We start from the raw sequence: 18,419 nt of genomic DNA, 5'->3' as shown, positions 1-18,419 counted from the left end.
ATCTATCATCCATTCCCTCTACTAAAATCTCTCATCTCTATTTAACCGATTGGACCCTAGGAAGCATGAAAGGTTCAAAAGCGTGAAATATTTATATTTTTTGGTTACTAAAACGTGAAATATTTGGATGTATGATATCCACCAATCAACTAATCAACTAGACTCGACTTCCAACAAATACTTTATAAAATACTGTTGAACCTTCTATATGATGTTACATTATCATCTTGATTACTATGAATTGATATTTTAGTAGAAATAAAATATTAACACCTTTTTATTTAAAAATTAGCCATTGTTTTTTTTTTGAAGTAAAAAATTAGCAATGTTATTTTGTTTTTATATAAATAAAAATTTATACACGGGGATGAATATTTATGAATAACTTTTTTTAACATAATTAACATCTTTTTATTTAAAAAAGATCAATATTTTTTTAAGTATGGTTAATATTTAAAACCCTAGACACATGAATAAACTTTTCACAAGTAAGAAAATATGAAGAAAAAAAATAATAATCTACCTATCTTAGGATGGGATTTAAAGTTGAGTTCGTCATATTACGACTAAATGACTCTAACAATGGACTGTGACCCTTTTATTAATTTTTTATATTTGTATAAAAATATATATTTATGAATCATATTATCAAATTAATTATATATAATTTTGTCAATGAATTTAATCTCATTCTTGACAGTAGTTGGTCAATCTATAACATAGAACGAATATGCCCGACCAAATTATACCATGATACTATTTTTGACGAGATTTAACTAAATGTAAAGAATTTACACTATCAATGTATGCAGATTAATCTCTAAACTATTTTTTTTCTTCTTCTTAATAGTGATTTATTTACCCGGCACATGCTCCATTTAGTTATCAAAGAAAATGGGATGGAAGCCAGCAAGACATAAAATGGGATGGAAGCCAGCAAGACATAGTTGTTAATGTTTTGATTTGAATGCATTTGATGGGTAGGTAGGAAGGTAAGACTTGTGCTGTAGAAGGAAGCTACCCCTAGTGAAAATGGCGGAGTCAAGCATGATAGCAAAACGACGGAAACCAGGCGATGAAGAAAATGATGGCACCGACATGATGAATATTTTACCGGAATCTATAGTTTGCCACATCCTATCATTCCTCTCGATCAAAACCGTCGTGGTGACGAGTCTTATTTTTCGCAGATGGCGCCACCTCTGGAAGCATCGTCAGGTCTTCCACTTTCCGACGACGACTGGCACAATTACAAAAGGTTCAAAAAAATTGCACGGAAGAATCGTCCAAACATATCTTCTTACATTGTAATTTCATGGTAAAGGTTTGGGAAAGTGTTATGAAATGGCTTGATTTCTCTTTCATTACTCCACCGAATTTGTTTGTGCATTGGGCTTGTTGGAGTAATGAAGGGAGAAATAAGAGGATTCGTAAGGGGTTGTCGATTATTTGGCATGCTACCATTTTGGCAGTTTGGCAAGCAAGGAATCACATTATTTTCCAGAATGAGGTGAAATATGTGGACGAATTATTACCGGAAATGATGGTGATGTAGTGGCGGTGGAGTTTGAGTAGAATTTCTATGCAAACTTGTTTATACTATGAGTGGAGTTGGAATCCTCAAGAGTGCTTGTTGCGGTAAAGGTTTTTGTTTGGCTAGAGGTTGTTTGCGTGAAGCCTGGGTGTATTCAATTATTTTTCGTAGCTGTGTTTTTTTTTTTTTTTAGTATAATGGGTAATTGATTTTTATATTGGAGTCTTTGGCGGTTTTTTGTTTTTTAGAGCTGGTGTTGAGGCGTGGGTATGCCAGGCTGGGATTGGTAGTGAGCTTAGTGCCTTGGTACTTTGTTTTAGTTTGAATCTTGTGGTTATTTGTTTGGTAGGTGTTTTATAGGTGCTCCGCCTATATACGGGGCATTTGTATGTATTTTCCTTTTCTTTGCCGCGAGTGGTACTGTTTTTAGTACTACTTGGCGTGAATAGTATTGGCCAATTCAAACATTTCATAATCAATTGTACCGGAATCAATTTTGGTCCCTCTCGAAGCGGAACCAAACATACACGTAGTATGTACTGTATATTTCGTATATTTTTGAACAAAAAAAATTTCTTTAGCTAATTAATATTTTTTTTATAGAATGAAATGAAAACAACGTATAATTTTGCCTTAATTTAACTTTGATCCTATGAAAATGGCAAGACCATAGATCAATAATATCCAAAAATTGTATTTAAGAATTTGTAGATAATGCTAACTTTCATGATTTCATCTAAATGCTCCAGTCTTGTCGGTGCAATCGAAATGAAAGTTCAACGTTCTTCAGTTCATTTTACATCACTCAAGTGGCTTAAACTCGACATATGCGTTATGGATTCAGACATTGCCTTTCTCTCTGGCTGCCCCATTCTCGAAACTTTGCATATTTACTTTGAGCCCAAATTTCTGACAAAAGTTCCTATGACACCTTCCTCCAAGAAGTTGAAATTCAACAATGGAAATTTCTCATGGACTTGCCTTAAAGTAGATTCCAATGATTGGCTTGATGATGTGCACAGTTGGGGATCATTGGCAACGTGCGTAGAGAGTGAATTTGTCGACCCTATTCTCAACCGCTTCCGCTACCAAGGTCCCGGTAATGAATTATATCTACTGCTGCGTCATTCAACAGAAAAGGTGAAGTTTTATTAATATGATTTATATGTATTTGTATAAATATTTTTGTATTAATATTATGCCATCACTTGTTATCATGTACAAGCAGTGGCCGCTTCGTGCCCCTGTTATAAATAATCCAGAATTTTCTAAAGTCCATCCTTCCCTGCTTCAATTTGAATCTTCTGGTCAACATTCTTGAGAAATGTCACATGCTTCAAGTTCTCATACTTCAAATCGACAAGGTTTGTTGACTTATCAAGTTTCATTCAATGGATGTTTGGTCTGTCTATTTAGATATTACTATAGTTAGTCTATACATGCGAGTCATGGTGTGCCTTGTTGTCGATAGGAAGAACCATCACCTGTAGGAGCATGTGAACTGCAATCACCAACAGTTCCTAAATGTCTTGAATCCCACCTCACCTATATTCACATAGAAGGATACCAAGGACTTGAAGAAGAGCTGACATTTGCTGAATATATTTTGTTGAACGGACTTGTTTTGAAGACAATGCTTATTTTTGTTGATATTTCAATGGACATAACGAACAAGTATCGTTCTCTCAAAAGGTTAACCCGTGTACCAAAGGGCTCTGTCACTTGCCAACTTGAATTTGATTCGCTGTCTCTTTTTTATCTGTCTTACTGAATCAAAGTTTATTAAGGCTGGGTTTCTTTGGTCATGAGTTTCCGACTATTGGATGTCATTGTAACCACATTTTCAACTATATTACGGTGGTAGTTATGAAACAGCGCATTTAACCTTTTCTCCTTCTTTTCCTCTGCCTCTTTTTGTTAATGTTTTGCATGCCTTGACTATACTGTACTTCTTCAAATGTATACCACTGTTTAATGCTTTTTATTGCTTAGAACGTCATTGTCACCTATATGATATTCAACTGTTTGGCTTGCGTAAACATAATCAATTAATTTTGAGGTTAACGAATTCTTGCAAATTTTGCATACAAATTTACAATAGTATATGTTGTGTTTCGTTTGAAAATGGTTGTGTTAGATTGACCATTACTCTTTTTTCTTTGCAGATTTGTGTACTGAAAAATGTAATTTAGTTGTTATTTCTCAAGGTTGGAAACATGATTTTTTTATCAGCAGAGAAGGCCTACTTTTGTTCTTTATTTGAGTAGTAGTTATCTATTAAGATCGTGTTTGTGTTTGCGTACTCTTTAAGTTGGCATAGTAGCATGCATGCCAACGCGCCATTTTGTGAGAAGCAATACTTTGTTGTGTAAAAGTAAGTAATTTCAGTTTGTGGGCAAATCTGAAACATATAAGCTCTAATAATTGTATCATGAATATCTGATAATGTCTCTGGATTGAAATGATACAACTTACTGTTGGTGATTTTTTTTTTCCTCACATTATAGCAACATAGTTTAGGCATTTACAGATTCTTCATTTTGCCTTGTTGGTAGAAAACTGTATGGGCTTGGAATAACTTATTCTGCTACATGTTTGGCAGTGCTTATTTGGAATGTCATGATATCTGAAGCTAGCCGAATCATGTTTTCCAGGAAGACAACGATGGGAGCAAAACATATAAATATGTAGTCCACGTTTCAATGAGTTCACGACTCTAGAAATTGACATGTTTGTGGTACTCTAATATCAAGACACGGTACACAAAAGGGCATGGATATGACTAATACGGCCAGCTGGCCTGTGATCCTCTTGAAAATTGTTATTTGTTTTTTTTATTATGTAGAGAAAGGTCGTTGAAAAACCTTGTTTATCACATTTAAATATGTTCTTTACAGTATTTGGAGTTGCTACAACTTAGTAATATCACAACGCAATATCAGTTCCACTAATTGAAATCTTTTGTGCGGATGCTACTGAGTTATTGTATTCAAAATTGAGGTCCAAATTGGAATTATGCTGCATATTTTGTTCACAAGAATTTGATTTCTTTTACCGAACCTTGTCTATGGAAGCGCTAGTGTTTCTAGACATGAAAACTTAGAATAATAGTCAAATCATAATGTTGATTTTATTATTATATTTTAAGTTTCATGTAATGCTAAGTACACATAATGTTTTTCTCATTAAATTTTGTCATGTTTATCAAGCTAACCTCTTCAAATATTCATATTAAACCTGATATATGGATGACGTGTATATTTCTAGTCTCTTCCCAGAAAACACAACATGAAATGTCCAAGTAGGTTAACAAAACCACATATTTAATGCATGCATATTCAACAATTGTGCTCATAATTCAAAAAAAAAAAAAAAAACAGTTGTGCTCACAATAAAAAGGATTTGAAAACTGTGCAGACGTAGTATTATCTTGAAGCATCATCTGCAAGGAGAGTATTTTTTTTAACTAGTTCTCAATAATCCAAAAATTCCAAGAAAAATGTACTGAATGGAGGGGGAGTATTTATTTTATTTTATTGTTACATGTGTAGGGAGAGTATATATTTAAGGGTTAAATATGTTTTTTATCTTTATGAAATTTAAATTTTGGATAGTATTTCTAAATTTTTAGCACGTTCTAGTCATATTTTCATCATGACAGTTGGTTCTTGCTTTTAAGTTAAATCATGTATACCGTTCATATTTTTAAATGAACTTTTTCAAAGATGTTTATAATATTATAAAAATCTATCTCCATAATTATTTTTAGCAAAATATAAATTTTTAAAACCTAAAAACTTAAAAACTCATATTTAATTTACCATTTATTAAAAAATTAAACTTTTGCAATAAAGATTTTTATAATGTATTAAAGATGACTTCAAAAAAATTAGGATACTCATATGGGAGCAATTTTTTTTTTTTCTGGGAAGGGGAGGGAGCAAGTCATGTTTGAGCATAAATATAAATGAAATATGTTTGGACACACTTACATAAATAGAATAAAATAAATGATAAAGAATTTAGTCACATCATTCAATTATTTTTTTCTTTTAGTTTTTTAATTTATATGTAGATTTACTAATCACTTTTTATTTGTGTTTATGACTATGTAAGCATTTCTCACTCATAACGATAAAAAGTTATTTAACATGCAGTACTATATTTAACTTCTTAAGAGGAAAAGTTTAAATTTAATTTGTTTTTTTCCCTAAAAAAATATATATTGTTTTTACATGAAAAAGGGAATACAGAAAGGCAACAGTCAATATTGGTTTCAATGCGTTGGATAACAATTTGATAATCTCGATAAAACGCAGTAGGTGGACAATGAAACGACGACATCGCGATAAAACTAGTAGTAGTAGTACAAAGACACTAGTTACAATTTTTCTGAAACACATTAAACATTTTCAGCTCATATACTCAGAGAAATAACAAAAGGAAGTTTTGGAAGAAGCTGATCGTCTTTTTGAGCATCGATGGCGCCCAAGTTAGCCTCTAAAAGAAAACGAAAAGCTTGCACGGCGACGACAAGTGGAGGCACCCAGATGGACAGATTGAGCTGTCTACCGGACTCAGTTCTGTGTCATATCATGTCCTTCCTCCCAACAATGTCCGTTACGACCATGAACCGTTTGTCTTCTAGGTGGCGCCACCTCTGGAAAGATATTCAGGTGTTCCGCTTCAACGATTGCGACTCAGATAGCTTCAAAAGGTTTGCATTTTTTGTGAACGCTGTGCTTGCCCTCCGCAGATCGCGCCACATTCAAAAGTTCCATTTCACCTATGAACTTGATGAACATGACGAGAAGTTTCAAGTCGAATGTATTGAAATGTGGGTCCGTGCTGCCATTGGCCCCCGCCTTGAAGAACTTGATCTCCGCATCGCTGAACTTGAAGCTGATATAAGCCTTCCTTCTTCTTTCTTCATGAGCTGCAACAACCTCGTTTCCCTTAGGTAATTTAATTTAATACAAACAGATTATTATTTATTACTAAGCCCAATTCTTCTCTAAATTAATTACGAAATTGGTGAACTCATGTGTTGGAAACTTTGCAGTCTATCTGGTGGTAAATACAATATGGAGATTAAACATTCTTTAGTGCAATTTCCATCACTGAAGAAGGTGTATCTATGCACAATGGATTTAGATTCGATAGTTGCCTTTCTCTCTGGCTGCCCCAAGCTCGAAGATTTGGAGGTTTACTCTGTATATGGAAACAGTTTGGCTAAAACTTTCTCCAGCTCCAAGAGGTTGTTGAAATACACCAATGATAATTTCACTTGGACTTTTCTTGGTCCTGGTGGCTACAGATTGGGCATTGCAGGCAACTTTCACACTATGGCGGAAGCATTTCTTGATGTCTTTTCCTATTGTCAAAGTGAATTTGTTGACCCTATTCTCAATGACCTTCAAAATGATGATAATGAATTATATCTAGTGTCACGTCATTCAACATCAAAGGTGAAGATTTATTTTTATGCTTTATATATAAATATAGTTTGGTACTAATTTTATTTCCATCACTTGCCATCATTGTATACATGCAGTGGCCACTTCAGGTTCCTGTTATAAATTATCCAGAATTTCGCGATTTAGAACATCTAAAGTTCACTCTTCCCTGTTTTAACTCAAATATTCTGGTCAACGTGCTTGAGAAATGTCATGACCTTAAAGTTCTCATAATCAATAGCCACAAGGTTTGTTCACACTTCTCAAGTTTATTTGAATCCATCTTTGGTCTGTCTATGTATGCATGTATGTATCAATCCGTAAACCACATATATTTTCGAGTCATCTTGTTCCATGTTACTGGTAGGAGGAACCATCATCTTTACGAACATGGGAGCCACAATCAACAACTGTTCCTAGATGTCTCATATCCCACCTGAAGTATATTTGCATAGAAGGATATCAAGGATTTGAAGACGAGCTGACATTTGCCGAATTTATTTTGCGTAACGGACTTGTTTTGGAGACAATGCTTATTTTTGTTGACATTTCACTGGACATAACAAACAAGTACCGTTCTATCAAAAGATTAACAAATATACCGAGGGGATCTGTCACTTGCCAACTTAACTTTGACCCAGTTGGGTCTCCTTAAGGTACAAACCCCCCACCGCCTCTTTTTGATCTGTGTGTTTTAGATCCACCTATAGTCTGTCATTTTAATTTAGCAATCAATGCTTTTAAGTTATTTATTAGCTTTTGTTGTAATAGAGTAATCAGCCGATTCGTGAAAATTTTAAGTTCAAAGTTCACTCAAATAGATTTTCATTTCAAACTAGTATAGCTATCGTGCTTTCCAACAAAGATATGAGATATATTGTGAATAGTAGAACAACTGTGACCATAACATATCGAGAGGGAATATAACTGGTTAAAGGTAAGAAGGAATCATTGACAGAATATATGTGGTTTTGTTGTGGAGTTGCACTTGTATGCTGAGGATGTGGTTTGAAGCATCAATAGGGGCGTTGATGTTAGTGCAAATAGATGAAGTCTGATGCAGAAAATTTATGTTTTGTTAGGTGACAACAACACTTGCAAGCAATTAGGCCCCGGAATCACACGCACACATCACAAAGACAACAAACATTACAATTAGGCACTTAACCAATAGTTTCGTACAAATCTAAATGTATCTCTATTTTTCTAAACTAGACAATGACCCCTTTCATAAACATTAATAGATACCATTCTACAGATATCCTAGCAGCACAAAGTCTTAATTCCCATTTTTCATATTGGAAGTGATTCAACACGCTGTTCATGCCTGAACACATTTTCAGGATCCACTCTAGTCTTTATCTTAACTAACTTGTTGAAATTATCCTTAAAATACCTATACCCCCAACACTTGCTTCTATATAGCTTGTATTGTTCTTGGAGTTACTTCCCCAATCAAGATCCCTATAAGGGATCATATAGTTATAAAGCTGACTCCTCTTTCCACTATATGGTTTCCATATCATCAAAGGGCTATCTTCAATTAACAACCTTTGCCACAATCCTTCAATACCAGTTTCTGGTTTGCCTTTGAAAAGAATTTTAAGTGGTGTATCACTTGGGAAGCTTGCAATATAGAGAACATATTTTATCCAACTAGTTTTTGACAAGTTTTTCCTTGTCTAACCCAATTCAGAAAAACTTGTTTCCATGACTTGAAGAAATGTCTTCGAGATTATTTTTCCAACACTTGTTGTTTGTTTCTAACTGCTGTGCAAATGTTTTAACTTGAGGTAGGTGTCTTGCGCCTCCTACTTGAGCTGCGCTTCGTGAGCCCATGTGAAGATCATGTTTAATAGATTTATGAGTGTGCGTGTGTATGTACTCTCCACTTAGTTGTTTTGTAATTTCTCTTTTACTTCCATAGTTTCTCCTTTTCTTTTTCAATAATGACACTAGCTGATCAAGACCCTTTGGGGTATATCAGAATGTATGTCACAGTTAGTTGAAACTACTGACTGTATCAGTTTGTTAGCCTACATGGCAGCTTCTAGATCAGCTTGCAAAAGAAATTTCAGATCGTAAAAGTTAGTGCCAGCTTAGAAGTTATTGCACTGCGGTTTAATCTTAGGTTGTGCAAGTAAAAGTCAATTATATAGGTGACCAACCTCATTGTAAGTAATTCTAGATTTAGAATATTTAATAGAAATACAGTTTTGAGAAATGTGTATTAGCTCTTTCTCTCAAATCCAAAATGATCCCCAAACATAATGAAATGTACTATGCCAATAATTTTATTAGCTAACTTGGAAATTGTTAACTAATGTTAAATGGAATGATTTGCAAAACTTGATTATGCATATTGATTGTACGAACTACTAACAATAGATTTATGAAGCACGGTTTTTGCAAAGTATGGCTAGTCACTTTTAGTCTTCCATGTTGGGAATAAACTTAATGAAATTTGAATAACTTATTTCACTTTATGGCTTCTGCAGTGTGCTTTGCGGCTTCACTAAGAAAATGATGACATTGGGAGCAAAACGTATGATTATGTATTTTTCATTTCAGCAAGTTCACAAGTCTCTGGCAGTGGAAGCTATTATAACTTTTTCTTCTTGGTGATTAGGGAGTCTCGTGGATGATTAGTTTAATACTTGTTATGGGAAATTAGTCAAGGCATTCTCTGTCTCATTATCTTCTCAGTCTGTTTCTTTTTAACCTCACTCCCAACCTCTAGTGTGTTACTTGAATATTCCATGTCATTGTATATATCCTCTCTAAATTTCTTTATCACTAGAAGACAAATATCTTATTATAATTTTAATGAGGTAAAACGAGTTGACGTAAAACTTGAATAAGTTATTTGATTATCTGACTATCATACCCATCTAAGAAAACAATGTTGGTATTCAATGCCGGCGTGGTGCCATTAATGTTGTGTGAGGTGTCATGTGATAGACCATATGCCTTGATATGTTGGTATGATTCCACTCTATTTTACGAATAGATTTGGAGGAATGCGTTTCTTGGTTAAATGCAATGATTTGTGTTTTGAACATGGGCTTAGTTTAGTGTACATTATTAAATTGTCAGTCTAATTATTTGCTAAGCACTTCATTGGAACCAGACGTTTTATGATGCATATGAGTCCCCGTTCAGTTTTTTCGCACTTGTATATTTGTTCGTGTGGTTGAAAAGTTGATACTGTCAATGATCAAGGTCAAGAGGCAATGCTTATAATTCATTAGTTGTGGGTATTCTCTTTGCAGGAGCATTCTGTTTTTTTTTTTTTTTTATTTTCTGAACAAAAAATTCTATAATGCAAACTGTGAGATTCAGATCTAATTAGGGAGCACCAGTCAATCAGGAGCATTCTTTGTGATTTTCCAAAATCAGAAGGAAGCTTTACAGAATAATTCTCTTTCTGAAAAACATACAAATAACGTTTATACAAATATTGTCCATCTCCCCTAGCGAGTGTTTTTCTACTCTTAAAACTAACGATGTTGTATACAATAGTGTCCATCTCCCATTTGATCTCTCTACAAATGGTATTTAGTACACCCTATCTTTTATCATATTCAAACTCTACTCATTGTCATCTTTGTTGTGACCGTGAGAATCTCTAACCAAGCCTTCACATGCGGTGTTCCTCAAAGAAGCAAATAAAGATTCATCCACAATGATCTTTTATAACAACAAGAAGGGTGAGGTGACCCAGAAATACCTACCAGCAGTTATACTAAATGTTGGAGATAAGGTTCGTTGTTGATTCTTCCAAGTCTCACTAACTGCAACACTAAAGAGTAAAAATTACAATCAGTTGAGACGTACCAATATTCTTGGTACTTGGATCCTCTCCTCATTCTCTCCTTCTCCCTTCTTCTCGAATTTGAGATAAATTCTAGTTAAACCAATTATGTAAGCCTAAACTAAAGAACTACCACAATCTGAATCAATTAAAGGAGACTAAAATCCCCTAATATCTTCGCAATCTCTAAGGAAGTGCATGATAGATTCAAAAACATTTTCACACCTTAAACAAGTATCATTAGATGTCATTTTCAAACATATATTTGAAGAGAAGTGTTATATGGCACGACGTGGGTCTGGGTCATGATTTCTTAATAGTAGTTATGCCTAAAGTCGCCTTAATTCAAATATTTATTCTTGGGCAATATTTAATTTAATACTTATATACTTCTAATCACAGATCACAATTATATGGCATTTTAACAATGCAATGCATCTTTCAAAAAAAAATAAAAAAAACAATGCAATGCAATCATCTTTTATTACATAAGTGACGGTGCTTGGTTCTTGAATGGAATTTTGAAGGTGTTTCATGCAAAGAGCAATGGTTTTCTGTTGTTTCTAAAGTTCTACCTTATAAAAATGGAATTCTCAACAACTGCGCTGCTACTACATTGAGCCAGAGAAAATGCTTTTGTATTTGAGCCCCATGTTTAGCATCCATCAGAAAATTAATAAGAAACCGCAACATACATTTGAATAAGGTACAGAGCGTGATGACCAAAGTTTTAAATAATGTCATTTACACCTTTTCAACTATCTGCATACTCTACATCTTTGCAAAAAGAAAACCACAAAGTACGAGGATGCAACTAAATAATATCTTATCTGATCCCCTTCTTAGGTGGTCTTGCAATTCTATGCTGTGTTTGAAAACTAATACTGCAATTTATTAACTTGAATTCTAAAAGAAGCCATTGAAGCACACATTTGTTCAATAATTTTAAATTTTGCAAACAATGCTTACTCAAAATGACATGAAATATTTATCATGACAAGGGAAAGGGCATGCTCAGGAGCCTCTAACTAACAAATAAGAATGACTCAAGACAGCACAATTCATTCAAAATCAACTCTCAAACTTCTATATCGGCCATTGTGGTTAGATTCAATTGATTTACTTGTATTTATTTGTTCTAAAAACCTTGAAAATTATAATACAGAAACGTTATGACTTGACTTGTCTAGAACTACAATGACTACTATGAACAGGAAATCAAATTCTTTAGATCAAAATATGCAACAAGATAAAGTTTGAACCTCAAGATTCGTACCATATATATATATATAATGGTGACATTACAGAGTTGTGGTCATTAGTCAATCTAAGAACTGACTCCAAATCCCATAATTATAAAGTCAAGAACATAAATATGACCTTATTGGCCAACCCAAAAAAAAAAACCATACTAATTTCCACAGACTTGTCACTGAAATGCAAACTACATATTTATATGTTTTGCTTTAAATATCATATTTTTTATGAATCCCCAAGCATCTAACCAAACAAGATTCTGCCAGCTTCAGAAATCATTGCACTCCAAACACGCACTGCACTGCACTGCCAAACATATACCAAAAAAGTTATTCAAAGCATGTAAAATTTACTGTCAACAAGACTGAAAAATTAGAATCTGCAAATACCTAAACTATCTGCTATAATGAGATACAAAAAATTACCAAGTCCACATGATTTCAATCTATAGACATAATGAGGTTTTACAAATCAAAACATATAGCATTATATAATAATTTGATTCTGGTAAGATATCTAATAACCAAGAACAATCAAGTCAAGAACGGTAGCAGCACATAGCAGATTATTTGAGCTTTACTGTTTTCCTTTGCCCAGAGACTATTGCTAGTCACAAAATTGAGTTTTGGAATGCATGCTAGGCCAATTTTAAGACTGTAAAAGCATAGACATGATCTTAGTCAGAGAAACTACAACAGATAACTATTGCCCAACTAAAAATTAGTTGTTTTCAATTCCAACCATGAAAGTTGAAACAACTAAATTACCTTTCAGCATCCAACTCTGCAACAAAAGCAATGGCAGTCTAACACAAACGATCTTCAAATGAAACGTAACATATATTTGTGTGAACTTTGTATGAAAAATTTGCTAAAATTGGTTAGCATCAAAATTAATTAAATATTTTTACCAAAAAAGCCAAACAGCTGCATAACATATAGTCCAGGGATACCTTTGACGAATGCAAAACATTAACAAAAAAAGGGAGGGAAAAGGTCAAATGCCTTGTTTCATAACTACCTCCTACACCATGAAATTTCATCAAAGCTTGGGCACATTTAAAGCGTTACTATGTATTTCAGAATGGAAAGAACCTCTTGAATCCTAATTCCTAACATAAATTACATTAGCACTTTTCCTTTTAAACAGAAGAAACTATGGTTTGATAATATTTACTCTAACAATCTATACCATAAGACCTGGTCAATTACAAAAAAAAAATATGGTTGAACCTACTAACCTACTAATTTACAACTAGTACATAAAAATGTAGGAGAAAAAGTTACAAATAAGGAAATTCTTAACTGATTCATTAGCCAAAGAAGTTTACCTATTTCACAAAAGAGGAATGCTAGCAACACTCTTTTCAACACTCTCTCAGACACTCACTCTCTTATTAGGTGATTAGGTGAAATCAATGTATGTCCCACCAAAACGTAGGATCCACATTGATTTAACTCAATTAGAGAGTGAGTATTAGAGAGTGTACAAAAGAGAGTGTTGCTAACACTACTCTTCACAAAATATTATAACACTATTACAGTTAAATTGAATGCAGATTTTCTGCAATATTTGTAAAACATGACATTTGTTTGTTTTTTTGGAAAGCATATTTTCTCTTATTTTAGGATATGATAGATGATAGAACATTATTGCGGTATTTGATCCATACTCCACTTAGAGGTACAAGGATTGATTGATTGATAGTGGCATACATATAGTAAAATCAAGTTAGAACTAAAACCAGCCACGATTAACTTTGACTCGGTAAGACAGATAAAAAAGAGACAGTGAGAGTTATCACCTTAAGAAGATACAGTTGGGTCAAATTTAAGTTGGCAGTTGACAGAGCCCCTTGGTATATCGGTTAATCTTTTGACAGAACAGTACTTATTTGTTATGTCCATTGAAGTATCAACAAAAATAAGCATTGTCTCCAAAACAAGTCCGTTCCTCAAAATATATTCAGCAAATGTCAGCTCATCTTCAAATCCTTGATATCCTTCCATGTGAATATAGGTCAGGTGGGATTTGAGACATCTAGGAACTGTTGTTGACTGTGGCTCCCATGTTCTTAAAGGTGATGGTTCCTCCTACCAGCAACAAAGGACAGGGACACCATGACTCAAATGTATACTTGTGTGTGTACTATACAGATACAAACACACATACACACGCGCACACACAGACCAAAGATTGATTGAATTAAAGTTGAGAAGTGAAACAAACCTTGTTGCTCTTAATTATGAGAACTTCAAGCATATGACATTTATCAAGCACGTTGAGAAGAAGATTTGAGTTGAAGCAAGGGAGATAGAACTTTAGATGGTTTAATATGTGAAATTCTGGATAATTTAGAACAGTGGCATGAAGTGGCCGCTGCTTGTATATAATAACAAGTGATGGCACAATGTTAGTACAGAACTACATATACAAGTACATATATATAAACCATAAAAGTTTAAACTTCACCTTTGATGTCAAATGATTCAAATCTAGATGTAAATAATCATCAACACAACGGTCTTTGAGAATAGGGTCGACAAATTCACTTTCAGCCAGAGAAAAGACATCAAGAAATGCTTCCATCATACTGTGAAAGTTGCCAACAATGCCCAAACTGGAGTAATGTAGATCAAAGTAACTCCAAGTGAAACTGTCATTGGTGGATTTCAAGCTCTTGGAGCTGGAGGAAATTGGAATGGGAACCTCTTGTGTATAGTAAAATGAAGTCTTCAATGTTTCTAGGCTGGGGCAGTTAGAGAGAAAGGCAGCTACTGAATCCACGGTGCCATTTTCGAATTCCAGGTTCTTGAGTGATGGAAAATGAAGTGAAGAATGTTGAAGTTGAAACTTTATTTCGACTAAACCACCTAGAAGACTGCAGTGTTTGCAAAGGATAGACATTAAAACAAGAGTATTGTTAACACTTTTCATTTCCACAGTTAAAACATTTTGTCAATTTCATAGTATTAAAAATTAATTTAAAACAGAAGTCAGCTAAATTATAAGCTTTTGTTTTCATCTCATTCTACCTTAATTTTAAATATAATGATGAAACTAGAAAGAAAAAAAATCTAAAAATAGCAAGTAGGTTGAAATTAGGTTACCAGAGGGAAACGAGATTTGTGCAATTGATCAAGAGCAGAGGGAGGTCTATTGGAGCGTCTGACCAGAAAAACAGTTCTTGAAGGTGGGGCCCAGTAGCAGCACGGATCCACATTTCAGCACATTCGCTTTGAAAGTCGCCGTTATCACTGAAATCCCAGCAGAAACGCAATCTTCGAATATCGCGGGATTTGCGGAGGATGAGCACATTGTTCACGAATGATGCAAACCTCCTGAAACTTTTGAATGTTTTGAAGCTTTCCCTCTGACCTACCTCGTAACCTTCGAAGTTAAAACCCTGGATATCCTTCCAGAGATGCCGCCACCGGCGAGAAACAAGGCTCATAGTCCAAACAGAGATTCTAGTTGGAAGGAAAGACATGATATGACACAGGATTGGGTCTGGTAGACTACTCAGCCTGTCGGCGTGGTCGGTGTCTCTCCCGACTTCTTTTATTTCTTTCCGTCGTCGTTTAGAGCTTAATTTCGGCGCCATCGCTGTTGTTACGGTGACCAACAGCAGCTGCTCTGCTCCGATTTGAAACTGTAACTTTGTTTTCTTCCAATTCTAACCTAAAACCCCAAATGCGCCATTCGCTTCTTACAAAAAGTATAAGCCCTCGCATTCCTTTTTCTTTTTCTTTTTTTACTCGGATTCTATCTATTTTTATTTTTGGCTAAAAAAATATGTAATAAAGTTCCTGACCCCACTTCTATGTTGATTTGGCACAATTTTGCCTATATGTTACTCGTTAACCGTGCAAACTTCATTATGTGGTACTCCCTCCGTCCTGTAATATCTGATCTATTTTCTAAAAAAAGTGTTTTAAAATAACTGAGTCATTTCAATTTTCAATACAACTTTCATCATTTCCAATACAATATAACTCTAATTAATACCACTTTCATCATTCCCAATACAATATATTCCACTTTCCCCTTTATTTATACATTTTTCTTAATCTGTGTGAAAAACCAAACTGGCTCAGATAAAACGGGACGGAGGTAGTACCTATGAAGCCTGGATACTCCAAAACGGAGACGTACCCGTATCCGATACGTATCGGATACCGATATTCCACGGATACTCGCGGATATGCACCCACGAAGTATCAAAATTAATTATTTAAATTTTAAAAAAAATATTTTAAACGGATACTCATATGATACTATACATAATGATACTTACTTCACATATAACTATCCTACGAAAAGATGGAGAGTAAAAAAGTGAGACAATGTTGTAAACATTCAGGAGAGATGTATATGATTCAATTTTAGATATGAATAACTATAATTGTTTCTCAATTTAGATATGAATAACTAGAATTGTTTCTCGATGAACCACTTAAAATTATACTTCTTGTGGATGAGGGTAACGAGAGAGAGGTGATTCAGTTAATCAACATTAGATAAAATTTATGTTGAATTCTTTTAATTAATGTTTATTTTCTTCAAGTTTTTACATACATATAAGTTTTAGTATAAATTTTTTGTTAATGTATCTTAGCCGTGTCGTATCCTAAATTTTGAAAAATTCACGTATCCGCGTATCCGTATCGTATCGTACACGCACCTGTATCCATACATGGGCTTCATAGCGTGGTACACACATGGCAATTAAATTTAATTAAATATTTATAAAATAAAAAATCCGAAATTAGTTTTTTATTCTAATTGTAAATAAATGTTGACTAGGGTTTCACCCATTGTGGGATTAGGTGCCGGGCCTTTTACGGTAGGACAGACGGCCATAAAGATGCGTCAAACAAAGTGGTCAAACATGAGAAAACGTGTTCTGACAATCAACATGCTTTTATACCATTTGCTTTTGACATTTTTGGTTTCCTAGTGTAACATCCCAGACGACTTTCAGGATTGCCGACTGACCCCACAAATCAACACGAGTCTTTTCAGCGTGTTTTGTCCTCACTCGCACGCTTACCGGGAAACTTCCCGGTAGGTCACCCATCTAAAGACTAATCCAAGTCAAGCACGCTTAACTGTGGAGTTCTTATGGAATGGGCTACCAAAAAGAAGATGCATCTTGTTGATATAGGTAGTATCTAACAATTCTTATAAGCCTTTCTTCAACCATGTAGTCCCATACCTACACGGCCTCAGGATCCCTCTCATTCGGATGTGATTCGGTTCCTCTAGAAACTGTTGGGAGCCGCTCATTGTCGTGCCTTGTGCACCGGCGATCACTCCCCTGCTCTCGTCAGCCGTGGGTGTTACATGCCCACCAGCTTCCGCCTGGTTTGTCCCCGAACCACATCGTACTGGGAGAGAAGTCAAGCACGCTTAACTGTGGAGTTCTTATGGAGTGTGCTACCAAAAAGAAGATGCATCTTGTTGATATAGGTAGTACCTAACAATTCTTATAAGCCTTCATTCAACCATGTAGTTCCATACCTACACGGCTTCAGGATCCCTCTCATTCGGATGTGATTCGGTTCCTCTAGTAACTGTCGAGAGACGCTCATTGTCGTGCCTTGTGCACCGGCGATCACTCCCCTGCTCTCGTCAGCCGTGGGTGTTACACCTAGCACCAGAGGTTGTTGACATTCTACATAGAGTTCAAAAAGTCATGCATAGCAATGTCATGTCTCTTAGGTCCATGAATCTTGTGTTTACGATGGTTGGTTTTGTCATCCAAAAAGGCTTAGCGGCGCAACTTGTTGTCTGTTTGCCTTCTATTCAAGTGTAAATAATGGTTTATATATACAAAGGAAATATTGTTAATTCACTCTTTAAAAAAAATCGAATTTTAATAGAATAAACATCAATTTCATAAATTCCTCCTTTATTAGTCTTCATGTTCATCCCCAAATTGCTCATTCTCCACCCAAAAAATTCCGAATTGAAGACTCACTCATTTTAATCAAACGTTTTTCTGAACAAAATTTTCTTCTCTACTCCTAAAAACCACAACATTCATTCTTTTGGGATATGTTTTCATTTACTACAACACAAACACTGTTATACAAATTTATCTTCTTCTCCTCTCTCTCTCTCTCTCTCTCTCTCTCTCTCAAGATCAATCTCTTCGGACACTAGTTATCCCAAATCAAAGCCACATGCCCACACCTCACTCCTGTGTTGTTACATTCATTGCACTCACTACATATCCAATTCAACGCAAACCCATTCCTCACATACTATTCAAAGCCACAACAGTTTCCACCATGGAGTAGGTGAAAGACAACCTTTATTGATGTTTGATCTTGAAAAAACAACAATGGAAACT

The 18,419-nt window shown here is 34.7% G+C and overlaps 2 protein-coding genes and 1 pseudogene across 5 annotated transcripts; 2 read left to right on the top strand and 1 right to left on the bottom strand.

Annotated features, from left to right (window-relative positions):
* Positions 1–1,190: 1,190 nt before the first annotated feature.
* Positions 1,191–4,504, top strand: LOC146899709 (F-box/FBD/LRR-repeat protein At4g26340-like; annotated as a pseudogene). The gene is made up of 6 exons (XR_015023208.1): positions 1,191–1,258; positions 1,783–1,840; positions 1,884–1,951; positions 2,284–2,674; positions 2,763–2,898; positions 3,006–4,504. The product of XR_015023208.1 is annotated as an F-box/FBD/LRR-repeat protein At4g26340-like (transcript).
* Positions 4,505–5,928: 1,424 nt separating this feature from the next.
* LOC146899708 (FBD-associated F-box protein At4g10400-like) lies at positions 5,929–9,842 on the top strand. The gene is made up of 5 exons (XM_085737760.1): positions 5,929–6,494; positions 6,597–7,002; positions 7,089–7,238; positions 7,358–7,646; positions 9,489–9,842. The coding sequence occupies exons 1-4, from the start codon at positions 6,016–6,018 to the stop codon at positions 7,643–7,645; spliced, it is 1,323 nt and encodes a 440-aa protein (XP_085593886.1). The 5' UTR covers positions 5,929–6,015; the 3' UTR covers position 7,646; positions 9,489–9,842.
* A 2,217-nt stretch (positions 9,843–12,059) lies between these two features.
* LOC146899707 (F-box/FBD/LRR-repeat protein At5g56420-like) lies at positions 12,060–15,828 on the bottom strand. Of its 3 annotated transcripts, none has more exons than XM_085737757.1 (5): positions 15,172–15,828; positions 14,534–14,942; positions 14,291–14,440; positions 13,866–14,154; positions 12,060–12,367 (listed from the first exon to the last, which is right to left on the bottom strand). In XM_085737757.1, the coding sequence occupies exons 1-4, from the start codon at positions 15,663–15,665 to the stop codon at positions 13,867–13,869; spliced, it is 1,341 nt and encodes a 446-aa protein (XP_085593883.1). In that variant the 5' UTR covers positions 15,666–15,828; the 3' UTR covers positions 12,060–12,367; position 13,866. The 3 variants fall into 3 exon arrangements, with proteins under 3 accessions (XP_085593883.1, XP_085593884.1, XP_085593885.1); XM_085737758.1 differs by having other exon boundaries at positions 12,060–12,362; XM_085737759.1 differs by having other exon boundaries at positions 12,060–12,357.
* Between the last annotated feature and the right edge of the window lie 2,591 nt (positions 15,829–18,419).

Source organism: Medicago sativa, chromosome 8 (assembly GCF_051527215.1).
Source record: "Medicago sativa cultivar Bolivia chromosome 8, Bolivia_mono, whole genome shotgun sequence".
NCBI lineage: Eukaryota > Viridiplantae > Streptophyta > Magnoliopsida > Fabales > Fabaceae > Medicago > Medicago sativa.
This window is presented reverse-complemented; position numbering and strand designations above follow the sequence as displayed.

Excerpts from the sequence above, each read along its gene's own strand:
- LOC146899708 (XM_085737760.1), top strand. The coding sequence starts at position 6,016 with ATGGCGCCCAAGTTAGCCTCTAAAAGAAAACGAAAAGCTTGCACGGCG. Across the intron at positions 6,495-6,596 it reads AACAACCTCGTTTCCCTTAG|TCTATCTGGTGGTAAATACA; the intron begins GTAATTTAATTT and ends GAAACTTTGCAG. Across the intron at positions 7,239-7,357 it reads TCATAATCAATAGCCACAAG|GAGGAACCATCATCTTTACG; the intron begins GTTTGTTCACAC and ends TGTTACTGGTAG.
- LOC146899707 (XM_085737757.1), bottom strand. The coding sequence starts at position 15,665 with ATGGCGCCGAAATTAAGCTCTAAACGACGACGGAAAGAAATAAAAGAA. Across the intron at positions 14,441-14,533 it reads TGAATCATTTGACATCAAAG|CGGCCACTTCATGCCACTGT; the intron begins GTGAAGTTTAAA and ends ATATACAAGCAG. Across the intron at positions 14,155-14,290 it reads TCATAATTAAGAGCAACAAG|GAGGAACCATCACCTTTAAG; the intron begins GTTTGTTTCACT and ends TGTTGCTGGTAG.